Raw genomic sequence first — 14315 nt, 5'->3', positions numbered from 1 at the left:
ACCCAGGTGCAGGACCTTGCACTTGGCCTTGTTGAACCTCATGAAGTTCACACAGGCCCACTTCTCGAGTTTGTCCAGGTCCCTCTGGATGGCATCCCGTCCCTCAGGCATGTCAACCACACACCACTCAGCTTGGTGTCGTATGCAAACTTGTTGAGGGTGCACTCGATCCCACTATCTATGTCATTGATAAAGATATTAAACAGTACTGGTGCCAATACGTACCCCTGCAGGACACCACTTTTCACCGATCTCCATCTGAACATTGAGCCGTTGACCACTACCTTCTGGATACGACCATCCAACCAATACCTCATCCACCGAATAGTCCACCCATCAAATCCATATCTCTCCAATTTAGAGAGAAGGATGTTGTGGGGGATCGTGTCAAAGGCCTTACAGAGGTCCAGATAGATGACATCGGTAGCCCTTCCCTTGTCCACTGATATAGCCACTCCATCATAGAAGGCTACTAGGTTGGTCAGGCAGGACTTTCCCTTAGTGAAGCCATGCCGGCTGTCTCGAATTACCTCCCTGTCCTCCATGTGCTTAGCATAGTTTCCAGGAGGATCTGCTCCATGATCTTCCCAGGCACAGAGGTGAGACTGACAGGTCGGTAGTTCCCAGCGTCCTTCTTTCTACCTTTTTTAAAAAAAGGTGCAACGTTTCCCTTTTTCCCATCACCAGGAGCTTCACCTAACTGCCATGACTTTTCAAATATCATGGATAGTGGCTTTGCAACTACAATCAACCACAACTACATCAAACAATTCCCTCAGGACTCTGGGATGCATCTTGTCAGGTCCCGTAGACTTATTTATGTTCAGGTTCCTCAGGTGGTCACAATCCTGATCTTCTCTTACAATGGGAGGGACTTTGGTCCCCCAGTCCCTGCCTTGTGGTCCATCCACTCGAGAGGTGTGGGAAGAGAGGTTGCCAGTGAAGACTGGGGCAAAAAAGTTGTTGAGTACCTCAGCCTTCTCCTCGTCCGTTGTTACCAGTTTGCCAGTCTTGCTCATTATAGATTTAAGCTTAATTTGCTTAGCCCTTGCAAAGAGCGAACAGAGCATCCCTCTCATTTGCTAAAACCAAACCAAACGAAACCCAAACACTTTCCGGGGGCTTTACAAGCTGTAAAGTAAAATGTGTGGTGTTGAAGAAGCTATGGAAATTTGGCAGAAAAATTAGTTTCCATGAAGGGAGAGAGAGGTAATGGAGATGAAAGACTCACAGCTCCAGAATTCCTAGTTCTCATCAAAAAAGGGATTCAGAATACGCGTGAGTTCTTTTTTGTTTTTCTGTGCTGTAGGAGATGATAGCACACTCCAGACTGCTGCTGTTGTCTTTCCTGCCTTCTGTTGAGGATAGGTAGGAGGGATTCTTGTGGGGTTCCCAAAACCTCTCCCTGCTCATGAGAGAAGGTTCAGATGAGTTCAGCCTCCTTGACTGGCTGCTGGATTCTGTGGCTGTAATTTCCATCCCAGCTGCCTGCCCTCTGTCCACTTTACAAGGGATCCTTCTGCCTGCTCCCTTCCTCTAGTGCACCTTCTCTTCACTTCATCCTGCCTCTGACTTACTGTTTTGGACTCCAAGAAATGAACTGGAGGCCTTAAAAACCACAAGAAGATAGATACAGGGGGCATCTTAAAAAACAGTCCTAAGGAATAACAGTTCCACACAGCTGAAGAGAAGTCAGAAATCCTCAACTAAGTCTTAGCAGTTACAGCATAAGCTGAGTACGGGTGATTTCTTCCCAATTATTGGCCACTAGAGGGTAGCCTAGATCTGCTGAACAGTCATAGATGCCATCGAGGCAAGGTAATTCTGGGTGTTTTAAGCCAGGTCATTAACTAACATGATTTTGAACCTAGTAATAAAAGAAGTGCATTGTTTGAGTAATTTAGAATTGGTGTACAGAAATATTAAACATGCCCCAGGAGCAAGCCAATTACATTCCCCATGGAAAGCTCTGAGAAAAGCCCACCAGAGTAAATATCCTTCTGTTCTTATTCGTTCCTTTTCTGCTGTGGACTTCTTCCACTAATGAATTGGTGCAAAACAGGATATACTTGCACCTGGGTCTGACTAGGTTGGAAAATATTTTTTTTAATAATTGGATAATTGGCCCAGCAGCTGTAAAGTCTGTCAAAGGTGAAGAACGACCTTTCTCAGCAGGGACTAAGTGGAGGGAACAACACAACATTCCGCCAAAGTTTTATAGCAGGTATGAGTTTTGGAATTAGGATGAATCTGGTCTTCCTCAGATAAATATGTTCACTTTAAAAAGAGATCTGTAACTTTACTTCCATTTTGCAGGTGGGGAACCAGAGTATATACCGGGTTCAAACTGGAAGGCAAAGTTTCTGGGGAAGGAAGAGAGGATGAAAGTAGTGAAGTCCAAGGGTAATTCTGCATTTGTTCAGCTGTAGGGAGAGATCAGAGAATTACAGGGACAGGATGACTTTGATCCTAGTGACTGCCTTCATACCCTAAGGAGGGGAACCCTAAGTAGGTACGCCCACAGCTGCTGGGCCTTTCACTCCTCAGGCAAAGACTGTGGTCAAAACCCAGAGACGTGCACACAGCAGGTTCCAGGACATTCTCAAGGTGATAACTGGAGGAATGGGAGTGGAAGAGATAGAGCCTTTCCCTTCTTTTTATCCTTTTTCATTTTCCTCTTTCTCTCTTCCTCTAAGTTTGAAATCTAAACTGGAGGAAAATCCCTTGGGAAAAAAAATAATGAAGCAAGTTTGACATAAAATGCTTGAAAGCTGCTACCTCAGGTCACATAGAAAAATCAGAGTATTAGGATTAAAAACCCTGAAGTTTCCAGGTTTGTAGTTCACTCTGGTTGGAGCCAGGCTGGGGAGAGAGTTTGAAGAGGAGAACAAAGTGGACCTGCATGAACTGTGGGGAAAGGGAAGGATGTGTTGAGAGGCATGGTCAGTCCCTGTTTTGCTGCAAGTGGTGCTCTATATAAATTCAGTGAAACAGCTAAAGGAGGACATATTTAATAACTGGAGTGCTACCTGAAATGGAGAGCTCAGTCCCAAAGAGCGTGCAGTCTAAATGCTGCCTGCTGCAGATGAACCCAGGGGACAGAATTAATTGGAGCTTAGCTGTAGCCTGGTTTCTTAAAGAAGCAAGGCTTATGCAGTCAACCTGTCTGTCTATCACCTATCTTTCCCTCCAATAGCTTTTAATTTCATCAGCCAACTTCAGCCAGATTTATCAGAGGGGTAAAAGTCTCAAAGGCAATTATGTTCCTATCTGTCTCCTGAACTGTATGGCCAGGAATGTTCTGTTCATGCCTGACCAGAGAAGAGGCTGCAGTAAAAGCCTGCCACTTCTGAAACTCCAGAGAAGCCATATAAGAGAAATTTTGCAAAGGCCCTGTTGCAGAAAAGCTTAACCCAGTAATGACAGACAAACCATGCAGAGTCAGGCTTTGTAAGGTCTGGGGCTTGCAGAATTTACTTGCTCGTAAACTTAAGTTTTGATTGACTGTGGTAGAAGGGGTAAGTTTCTGTAAGATGTTTCTAGGTATTCCCCAAAAAGAAGCAGCAATGAGCAATGGTTTTGAAGACAGGGATGGTGAGGTTGTCTGTGTAGAGGAGGTGAGATGGAAGCGCTGAAAAAAGTGAAGTGGATTTGGAGCCTGACCCCACAAGTAAGGGTCTGGAGTTAGCAGTGGTGGAAAAACAGTGAGGGAGAGAAATTTCCACTGAGTTTGCTCTTTTGGCACACTGGGCATTGCTGTTGAGAACAGGAAATTTAATTTGTTCACCAGTTTGACCACACTGTCCTAAGGGATTTAATTTTAGCAGTCATGCTGAGGTAAATTACAGAGAGAGGTTGGAAGTCTTGAAAAGGAGAAGCTGGACAGTGCATCTCTGAGTGCCCTATTTGTGGAAGAGAGAGGAACTGATGGAGTATGGTGTGGAAAATATGATCTGGACATGAAGGTGGCAAAAAAAGGTCTCATTTAGCTGTAAATCAAAGCCAAAAGGGGAAAGGACCAATGATGAGCTGAAAAAGTTTTAAGAGAGAGAAGACAGTGTGGTATGTGTTGCTATATGAAACATTATTTCCCACCTTTCCGCAACTGCATTCATAGTGACAGGGTAGGTAGAAGTCTTGCATTTGATTATGTGCTGTGTACTTAATCATAGTGCCATTTGTTCCCAGTTGCTGGAACTGTACCCTGAATGTCAGGCAGTAACCTTTTCTTCTGTTTTCGGTATCTTTTTGAAGCTGGAATCCAGAACTTCGTACTGGAATTTCCTGTTCTCTGTTTTACTTTTGTCACAAGGTGGAGGGAGCTTTTCATTCTGTGAATTTCCTATATCTGATCACATCCAAAGGCTACAGTCTATGAAGCAAAATGGTATGTGGTCTGCAAGCTGTGCTCTCTCGATAGCTGCTGTAAGCTTTCTTCTTCTTCCTTTACAGTACTGGAACGGCATCGGTTCATGAAGCAGGCTCAGGCACTTGCACCTTGGATGTCGCCCAACATGTTCTACAGAGGTGGTGACAGGAACTCGCAACTTTCCTCTTACCAGCTGAACCCTCTACTGCAACAAGGTGAGACCATGGGCATCATTTCAGAGGGAAATCAGGATGAGAAACAGGTAACTTCTCAGGGAGGTTCAGCAATGAGGCTGAACTGCAGAAGAGAGAAAGATGTTCCTAGCATGACTGCATGTCCTAGCATGATAGCTCTGCTACATCTGCAGTGCACTATAGACTTGCCTGGGTGGATAAATACAGCCTATCCATCTTAAGTGTCTTGTTAGGCTCAGTGCTGGGTGAAGTAGTTTAATGCTAACTAAGATATATCTGTGCTACACCCCAGCGACTGCAGGGTAAATATACCCAGCTTATCTCGCTTCATGTGGTAGAGGAGGGTACTGTCTCTTTGTTCGGCTGTGCTGGTCACGGTCAACTCCTTATAGCCAAAATTGACATGACAAGTGAGGTGCAATTTGTTTGAGTTCTTATCAAATGTCTAGTCTTCAAATGATTAAGGGCAAACTGCCTTCTGTGCAATAGATCTAGCCTGCATGCAGCAAAAAATGAAGGACTCTTTAATGAACCAGGAAGAATTTGCTGTTCTGCCCCAAAATCGCTTGTATTAGTGGTATTTATTTGTAACTTTAATGGAGGAAGGAAGACGGAGTCTCTGAAGTCCTAGAGAACTAAGTAATAAAATAACTTATTACCAGTAATATTATTTAATTGCCAGAGGAAAATAGGGGAATTCAACATAATGAATTCTCAAATAAATATAACATATTTTTCATCTGAAATTAGCTTTTCATCACTATACAGTAGTCACAGATTTACTCTGTGTCTGATAAGTCTTAAGTGTTGTTTGAACAAATAGTTTGCAAACATCTTAATTGCTAGATTCAAGATGTTTGAGTATATACTTTTCTAGCCCACTAGTTAATTCTACAGTTACCATTTTTCCTAGCCAGGACACCAGTTTTCCTTAGGAAGATCTGGTGACTGAGCTACCACGATTTAAGACAGAGTGCACTGAGTCTTCTCAAGGAAATCCATGTGCATGCTGGCAGAAAATGGGCAAGTAAGTTCCTCAGGCAGTTTCTTAGCCTGTGTTTTCACAGTCCTTGAATCTCCTCTGTTTAAGTTTCCCTTAAATTTGTTGCAGGTAAGCTTTTTAGAGATGTTGGGTAGAAGGGACCTCTAAGGTCATCTAGTCCTACCTCTTGCTCAAAGCAGGACTGTCACCAACCTCAGTCACAGTAGCTGTGGCTTTGTCCAGCCGAGTCTTGGAAACCTGCAAGGATGGAGATTCCATGACTTCTTTGGGTAACTGTTCAGAGCTGGACCAGTCTCCTAGTGAAGAAACTTCTGCATTTGCTACTTATATCTGTACATACATGTGTGTGTGTATGTGTGCATATATATATAAAAATTCCTTTTGCAGTATTGGTTCATATTTCTCCCAGTTCAATGAGAGGAAATACTATGAACTTTCTCTGATTTTTTAAATAAAATTTGGTATCAATGCTGTAGGAAAAAAACGTTCCTCTCTCTAAATATATAAACTATATTTCCAGGTGTGCTGGATGACTTTGATTTCTTACCTCTGTGCTGCCCAAAACACAGATCGTGCTGCAACTTACTAGTTACTACTCTTTGCACCTTACCTTGTGTGGTCTGGATGTGCTGGTTGTGGTGCTTGAGACTCACACAGCTCTTGCAGTGAGGACGAGCAGGAGAAGAGAGGCTCAAAAGGGACTCATCCAGGATAAGTAGTGCAGAAGGGCCCTCTCCTTATTGTTTCCCCTTGACTTGCTGCGTTCTCCTGTGCTTTTATCCTTAGATGTGTCTCTGCAGAACAGTCTTCCACTGGTGCAGCCACAAGCTCAGCTTTCCCCTAACAAGGGTGTTTTGGACTATCTGGAGTCTGAAATCCAAAACCTCAACACATCACAGCTCCGGCCACCCTCCCACCAGCGGCAGGCTGTGCAGCCCAGCTTGCTGTCCTCCCTGGGCTCCGAGATCATGCCACCTCCTCTTGCTGATCACGTCTCTTCCACCTATGGGAGCAGCAGCTCCTCACGGCCACAGAGAGCTGCCCGCACCCCCAGACCCTGGGACTCTGCAGCAGAGGACAGGAGGGAAAACCGGAGGTGGCCCTTGCCTTTCAGTGGAGATTCTCATTCCAGCTACAGTCGGGAGCCCTGGGACAGGCAGCGAGAGGACCACCCTCAGAAGCAGAGGACAGGCGGCTACAATGGCAGGCCCCAGCACCCCAGACGGGATGTGTCACCCCCACGCCAGGCTGAGAGGGGCAAGAGCAGCAGCAGCAGCAGTTTCTATCCGGAGGAGGCCAAGGAGCGCTCCAGCCACCATCGTGGCTGGAGACAGGAGCCCGCAGGGAGGAGAGACTACCAGCACCACACCAGGAGGAGCAATAACTCAGGTCAGCGGCGGCACAGCTACTCTCCTCCTTCTCGCCGGGGGTCGTGGAGCTCCTCAGAAGAGCAAGTCCGTCTCCCAGTGACAAACCGCAGGCGGCAGCACCGGTCTCGGGAATGGCCAGAAGATAAACCCCCCAGTTATCGCTCATTAGAAGTCATCCCAGGTCAGGACAAGAAGCACAAAGGCAGTGCAGGGCCACGCTCGGTGAGTCAGCTGCCTTTTTGCTTTCCCATCTAAGGGAAGAGGTGGGTTTTGGGGAGTGAGAGTGAATGTTTGTTACTTTCTGCAGCCTGTTGTCTTTCAAACAGAGGGCAAGGAGCACTGGGTGCCCTGCGCAGCTTGGTTATGAAGAGGCTGCTGAGTTCCCTGCATTCAGACATGTGTTGAATGGCTATAGTGTGTTCAGAGGCAAAGTGAGCAGTTAAATAAAGTAGGTCCCCTATCACATCCCACACCGGGTGACATGTTATACCCTCTCATTCCTGTCCCCACCTAGAGGCATTTGGGGCTCTATGTATTGTTGGTGTTAGAATAGCTGTTCTCCTGGCACTGCCTGGGGAGAAAGCACTTCTGGAGCAGGCAGCAGTACTGAGTATCCCTCTGCAACCCTCTCTGGTGTTGGTTTACTTCTGATTTCTTTTACCATGTGCATGATTCTCCTATTATCAATCTCCAACATTTAATTTTTATAGTATCTTAGTAATATTAAGATGGTTCATATGGGAAAGCATCCAGGTAAGGTGCCTAAAGCTACATGAAATAGGCTTTAAGATCACGGGTGGCTATAATGATGAGAAATGTGTGATCCTCCAGGCCAGGTGGAAGAGGATGGCTTGCTTGTTGGGACTTCTGAGAACTGAACATGCATTATATAGGCAGTGAACAGCTATTGTTCACAGTTCATCTTGTCAGTTTACACTGGGACTAGATTTCAGGTAGCAACCTAAGTGTGAAAAGCTTCATATCCAATTGCTAGTCTCCAAGTTAGATAGTGTATCCCCCCTTAAAAAATGAAGGTTTTTTAAAATAAAAAAATGTTAAGTGTCTCTTATCACATATATGCAGAATTTTACCAGGTGGGAGTCTTCTCAAAGGGCTGTATTTTGCCCATTACCGTTTTCCCTTCCGAGTTTCAGAAGGAAGTGCAGTTCTAGTCCCAGCTGGGATGTGTGTATGTATGAATAGTTTTGTTACGGTGTTTAGAGCAGGTAGGAAGACATATGATTTCCATTCATCCTTCCTTGTTCCTGAATCTTTTCTTTTCTCTTGCAGGACAGAGGAAGTTCCCACAGTGGAAGAAGTATAGTCATTTAATGCCAGTACTGAAAGAACTAAGATTCCCACCGGACTTCTCTTAGCTTTTCTACTATGTAGGTTGGGATGGCTGCTTTTGATTGAACAGACAACCAGCAAAAAAACAGATGAAGCAGCTTCCGCTTAGACTTACAACTATGAAGAATCTATGTCTAGTGCCCATGAAAGCAATACACAACCCATTTTTATTCTTGTTGTGATTTGGAAACTCAGGTTTGCAATGGGCTGTGGTCCTTTGAAAACATTCTATTGGAAACAGCAGATTTTTTCTGTAAATGGTATATTCCCAATCTTTAAAGAGAGATACCCGTTGTCTTTGTTAGGTGCCCTGGCACTGCAAGGAGCCCAGTCCGTAGAATGCTGGTCCTTTGCACACCGGTTACTGGAGAAGGGCTCCAATGATCACAGAGTTGTAAAGTCACAGGACAGTAGAATAATTTAGGTTGGAAGCGGCCACTGGAGGTCATCTGATCTGGTCTCCTGGGAGTTTGGTGTAGGGAGGCACAACATCTCCTTTCTACGGCCCTCTGTTGTGCTTCACAATGTATAATGTTTGCTGCTTCTGCCTGGCTGCTGAGCATAGTTAGGGCAGTTGCTTCCTTTTGTCCCCGGTAAGCCTCTCTCCCACACAGAAGGATCAGAATTTGGAAGGATGTTTGACTGCCTTAATAAGGGCTCACTAGCACATCTGCAAATTTCCAGTTTATCCACCCTATACTGACTGAAACAACCTGCCCTACTTTAAGTTTAGACCTTAGTGCCTTAAAAGATACTTGTTCTAGCCTTTAACCCAGACTTGAATTTATTTGTAAACCTAAAGGGCTAAATTTACCAAGGTTTGGCCATCCCTACAGAGACTGAGCAAGGTATGACTACTCCCTCACACCGTGGACTAGAATTTCTTTCAACTCTAGGAAGCATGACTTTGGTGGATATAAAGTACATTGATCCTAAGCCATATACTCTTTTCCATGCATTTTATATTCTCCCTTTTCTCTCTGTGCCATGTATCATATACATGGGGTGGGATAAAGGGCTCTGAAGAAGTCTTACAGTCATCATTTTTACTATTGTCCTTGATCTTTACCCTGACATTTATACCAACTCTGCATCTGATCTGTAGCTAGATTGCAGGGTTTTCTCATCTATTACCTTGCAACAAGAACACAGAATTTCTGTACGCTCTGAGACCAGTTGTAAAGGAGAACAACTTGCCATTTCCCCTTGATGTGATTCAGCCACTGTTTTCATTTAAAATGTGCTGGAAAAAGAGAGGTTCTCCGGATCCTGGCTGCTTCCGCGGGAAACTGGCTTGCCAAAAGCACTTCTTGGCTTCAAGAGACTCAGCTGTTGGCAAGGAGCTTTTGCAGCATCTTGTGAATTATTTTGTAACTCAGAGGCACTAGAGATTGGCCAGTATCAATGACTGTATTACCTAGCTTATTTCCCAACCAGTGCCTCATGGGACACTTGCTACTATTTGTTTTTTAATGTCCCAATTACTGATGTGCTTATGCTTTTCCTTGGAAGACTGACTTGAAGAGGCTTTCATTTTGCCCACCTCCTTTTTTTCTTTTCTTTGGACGATGATGGGAAACATCACACTTGGAGCAAATACTTCTAGCTCGATATCCAATGCAGTTGCTGGTCAACCAAAGGCTACTACAGAGAGTGCTCATTTTCCTACAGTTTCTTGACTGACAGTGCTTATTTCTAATTCCTGTGTATGGAGATAAAGCAGGAGGACCCTCTAGCTTCTCTGGTTCAGAACCAGAGGCCTACTTTTTGAAGACAGAGGGGCTGTTCACCAGCAGTCGATGGCTAGCACAAAACAGAGCTAAAAGAGCTAAAAGACCAACTCCAAAGTTTGAATTCAAGAGAGGAAGGCTGTATTAAGCGTAGTCCTTGTCTGCATTAGACCAAAACTGTGAATAATGTGAACTGACCCATGAGTTACATCTGAAATATAGGGAATTAAGTGTGTTCTCAGAACTTGCAAAGCCAGGATCACTCTTGAATCTAGTTCTCAGTCACTGGCTGTGAATAATTTTTATTCTTATTTAATGACATGCTGAGGGTTTTATGCAACCCCTCTTCTATGATGGGCTAGTGTTTTTTTTAGTTAAGAGGAGTTTATGGTGACTGCAATGACAGAAAATAATATGGGGCTCCTTCTTCCAAAACTAGCACCCTGTTTTGACTTTAGCATTGCCCTCTGGCAACCAGTAGCAGATACCCAGGGCTCTGCAGATTCTCCCCTTGGAAGGTGAATTAGTGGCTTGGAATTTGACTTTCTCCTTATGCTTCCAATAGGTCCATACATCATGCAGGACAACTTCTTCCTGTCATCTCAACCCAGCCCAAATGTCCCGGTTTAAGGGAAAGGCTGCCCCTTTCTCCATCAAGAGTAGGGGCTATTGAGATATCACTTGAGATCCCAAGATGTTAGACATTCAGGGTCTATAAACCAATACGTGTCCAGCACGTTTTCCCAAGAGCAAGAACCCCCTCACACAGCCAGAAAACCTAGATGACTTTGTGTAACAGTAACAGCTGTTGAAGCTTGCTGCTGCAGTATGAGCATGCTAACTGCAGAGGTTGTGCTTTTTTATCCAAATCCTGTGAAGGAGCCCTCCATCTTTATTTGTTCCTCTAGTCCCCGTAATTGGGGTAGGGTGATTAATTGTAGATTGTGTGAATTTGCACAATTTGTGCTGTGTGAAGTCTAAAGAGTTTTAGCTTTATCATACTTCAGCTCCTCTTCAGTCACTTTGTTCATATGTATAGAATCATTAAACAAAACACTTCAGGGAAAATTGATTGTATCTCAGTCTTAATTCTGTAACTTCTTAAATTGTGACAGAAGTAGTCTAGGTAGTTACATTCCCCAGCAGGGAGGCAGAAATGGTACCAGGTTTACTGGTCCACAGACCACTGCCGTTCATAAAACACCAGTTGGTGGGCTGTGAAATAATTACAAAGGAAATCTATATACGCATGCTTTACAACTGCAAGCAGACAGAAAAGTGGGAAGGAAATAGGCTCTGCTTTGAGTGCTTATTTCTATTTTTAATTGGCTATAAATGAAAGCCGTTGTAACAGCACTGCACAATACTATGTGGACTCCTTTTTCCAGTAAGATTACAGGGCTTTGACTTTTTAAGAATTGAGCAGCTCAAATACTGCACATTGAAAGAATTAAGAGTAGGAAATAGCCTAGACTTGTTCTTTCTAGGTTGTAATTTATTCATGCTTAATTTTTCAGCCATTCCAAAGAGCTGATGTTCGTATGTCAGCCCATTTGTGATGAAAAAAGTTGAATATGTTCCACATTTGGGAGTTATTGCCATTCTAGACTTTCGTTTTTCCTGTCATGCAGTTGAAGGAACATACCTTACCCCCAAGAATGAATTTCCTGTCTCAGATAAAGTGCCTTGACAGCCACTGGAGTTGCCCTAATTTAAAATACTAATGTAATCAGTAAGTAACCATGCCACATGGGGCAGATCAGGATGCTCGTGCTGCTCCTGTCAGCTTTCCACCTCAGACCAGAGATTCATAAGAGAGATAAAAAATAATGTAATTTTTCTTTGATTAAGAAAGGACTTGCAATATCTGGCTTTCTTCCTTATGTGCAGAGCGCCCTGCCATTCCGGAATGCTGTTCCAGGAATGGAGGGCAAGGGCTGCTTCTTGTGCAATCATTGATCTGCTCTTGGCAAGTGCCTGTTTGGCAGCAGAAAGTGCTGAAATGCCCAGTTGCTATCTCTGGGATTGTATTCATGATAGCACTAGCTAAAGTAAGGCTAACTTCGGGGGGGGGAGTTACCTTGTGTGATAACAACCACAATGCAAAGCTCTTCAGCGGTACGTATTACTCATAGGGTAGCTAAGTCCCCTCTGTGTTACTACCTCCAGCAGCACATCAGTTTAAAACACCCACTTAATATGGTTAGACCCTTCCATTTGTCGACCTGACATAGGAGAGAGATGACACTTGAGGTTATATTAAATTAACCCCCACGAGTAATGACTGCTCCTTGCTATTTCTGCTAAGTTTAATGCCTATAATGTGCCTTGTGCTGGTCTTCTGAATATTATTCCAGCTGTAAAAGCAGATGGTAAATGTGTAGATTCTCTTCAATGACTGTCAAATGTATAATTAAAATATAAGAGAACTTTCAACCAGTTGCTCTTGTGTGTTCTTCCTAGACCATAAATTGCTTTTTAGCATTTGCACCAGAAGTGGAACTGAAGATTCTCTGTTCTTACTTTTGGAATTAACCTTGTTATACATTAGTAAGAATTTTCTGTTGTTATTTTTTGGACAAAAATGCAAAAAGGTTTGCTTGTATGGGGGATTTTTTTTGTTCTTATTTTGGGAGACTTTTTCTAAGAAAGAAGATAATTTGAATAAACACTCACCATGAGAGTGGAAAAATGTCTGGGAAACCATTGGCAGCCCTCGTTAATGATGTGACCCACTGTAGCAATCGCTGACTTGGCTGCCATGCCTGTAAAACAAGAACGCTTACTATTTGGTTCTAAAGTACTTTGAGCTCCATGAGAAGAAAAGTCTTCTAGAAATTTTGTTTGGTTGATAAATGAAGATACTGGTTGACCTTTTCACACTTTCCACATGTGACAGTCACCTAATAAATAAGTGGCTGACATAAGAATGGAGGTCTGTTGGGTCTCACACACTAGGCTTAATTTATGCCTCATGTCCTCCCCGTTCCCCTTAGCTAATGCCCTTTGTAGCTCAGTGTTGCAGCCTTTCTGTCTCTTCCCCCTACTGCTCAGTGGTTACATGTGCCAAATACAGATGGTTGGCCTGACTCAAGACCCAACGGGCACTTGCAACTTGAGCTATGGGAAAACACACCCTACAGCGGCAATGCAGCTACTTTCTGACTGGGACCAGGTCCCCAGGGAGCCTGGGGAGAAGTTATCATAGAATCATAGAATGGCTTGGGTTGGAAGGGACCTTTAAAGATCATCTCATCCACCCTGCCCCTGCCTTGGGCAGGGACATCTTTCACTAGATCAGGTTGTTCAAAGCCCCATCCAACCTGACCTTGAACACTTTCAATGATAGGGTGTCCACAGCTTCTCTGGGCAACCAGTTCTAGTGTCTCACCACCCTCATCGTAAATAATTCTTCCTTATATCCAATCTAAATCTACCCTCTTTCAGTTTAAAACCGTCTCCCCTCGTCCTGTTACTACAGGCCTTGGTAAAAAGTCTCTGTCTTTCTTATAAGCCCCCTTTAAGTATTGGAAGGCTGCAATAAGGTCTCCCCGGAGCCTCCTCCTCTCCAGGCTGAACAACCCCAATTCTGTCAACCCTTCTTCATAGGAAAGGTGTTGCAGCCCTCTGATCATTTTTTGTGGCCCTCTGGACCTGCTCTAAAACAGGTCCATGTCTTTCTTGGGCTGGGGGCCCCGCAGCTGGATGTCTCCCCTGGGTAAGTTTTGACAGCTGGCTCAGATGTATGCCCATCTTGTCAGCCTATGCAAAAAGACTTGGGCATGGGGAACGAAGAAAAGTGAGAAGGGTGCACACTTACTCCGGTGCACCATTTGGTTAATGCATTTGTTGGAAACGGAGGGTAAAATACCAATGGGCATAATAGCTGCAGGTAAGTTCCAACTGTCAGAGGTTGGTTATGGCACAGGCCTTCCCACAGGAACAGTGGAAGCAAAATTCAGCCCAGCTCTAGCTACTGTTAATGTGGAATTTGGTCAGCTTATGAAAGGGGCCTCTATGACATGGTTGCCTGCAAAAGTAGGGGGCTCAGTGACCCAGGAGCTGCCTTCCATGTCTCTCAGGCTCAGGTCAGACTGACCCTCCATTACCAAATCTCAATAACAGGTCCAGAGTCCTCCACAGCTTCTTGCCTGTCCCACTGAGCTGGATATGCTTGCAAAAGAGCAAATGGGGAAACAAAGCAGGACCTTTGACCTCTTGCTATCACTATATTAGCTCTGCATAAATGCCGGTGTCTCAGATGAGCATCTACTTCAGCTTCAGCCTGAGAAAGAGAGA

At 44.3% G+C, this 14315-nt stretch overlaps 1 protein-coding gene across 1 annotated transcript in view; it reads left to right on the top strand.

The window, feature by feature from the left end:
- Positions 1 to 8268, top strand: part of ILDR1 (immunoglobulin-like domain containing receptor 1) — a 14281-nt gene extending 6013 nt beyond the window's left edge. Inside the window, exons 5-7 of the mRNA XM_009587021.1 lie at positions 4453 to 4584; positions 6353 to 7158; positions 8227 to 8268. Of these exons, the coding sequence (XP_009585316.1) occupies positions 4453 to 4584; positions 6353 to 7158; positions 8227 to 8268 (980 nt within the window). The remainder of the gene's footprint in view (positions 1 to 4452; positions 4585 to 6352; positions 7159 to 8226) is intronic.
- Positions 8269 to 14315: the final 6047 nt, after the last annotated feature.

The sequence above is a fragment of the Fulmarus glacialis genome, unplaced genomic scaffold (assembly GCF_000690835.1).
Source record: "Fulmarus glacialis isolate BGI_N327 unplaced genomic scaffold, ASM69083v1 scaffold14891, whole genome shotgun sequence".
Classification (NCBI taxonomy): Eukaryota; Metazoa; Chordata; class Aves; order Procellariiformes; family Procellariidae; genus Fulmarus; species Fulmarus glacialis.
This window is presented reverse-complemented; position numbering and strand designations above follow the sequence as displayed.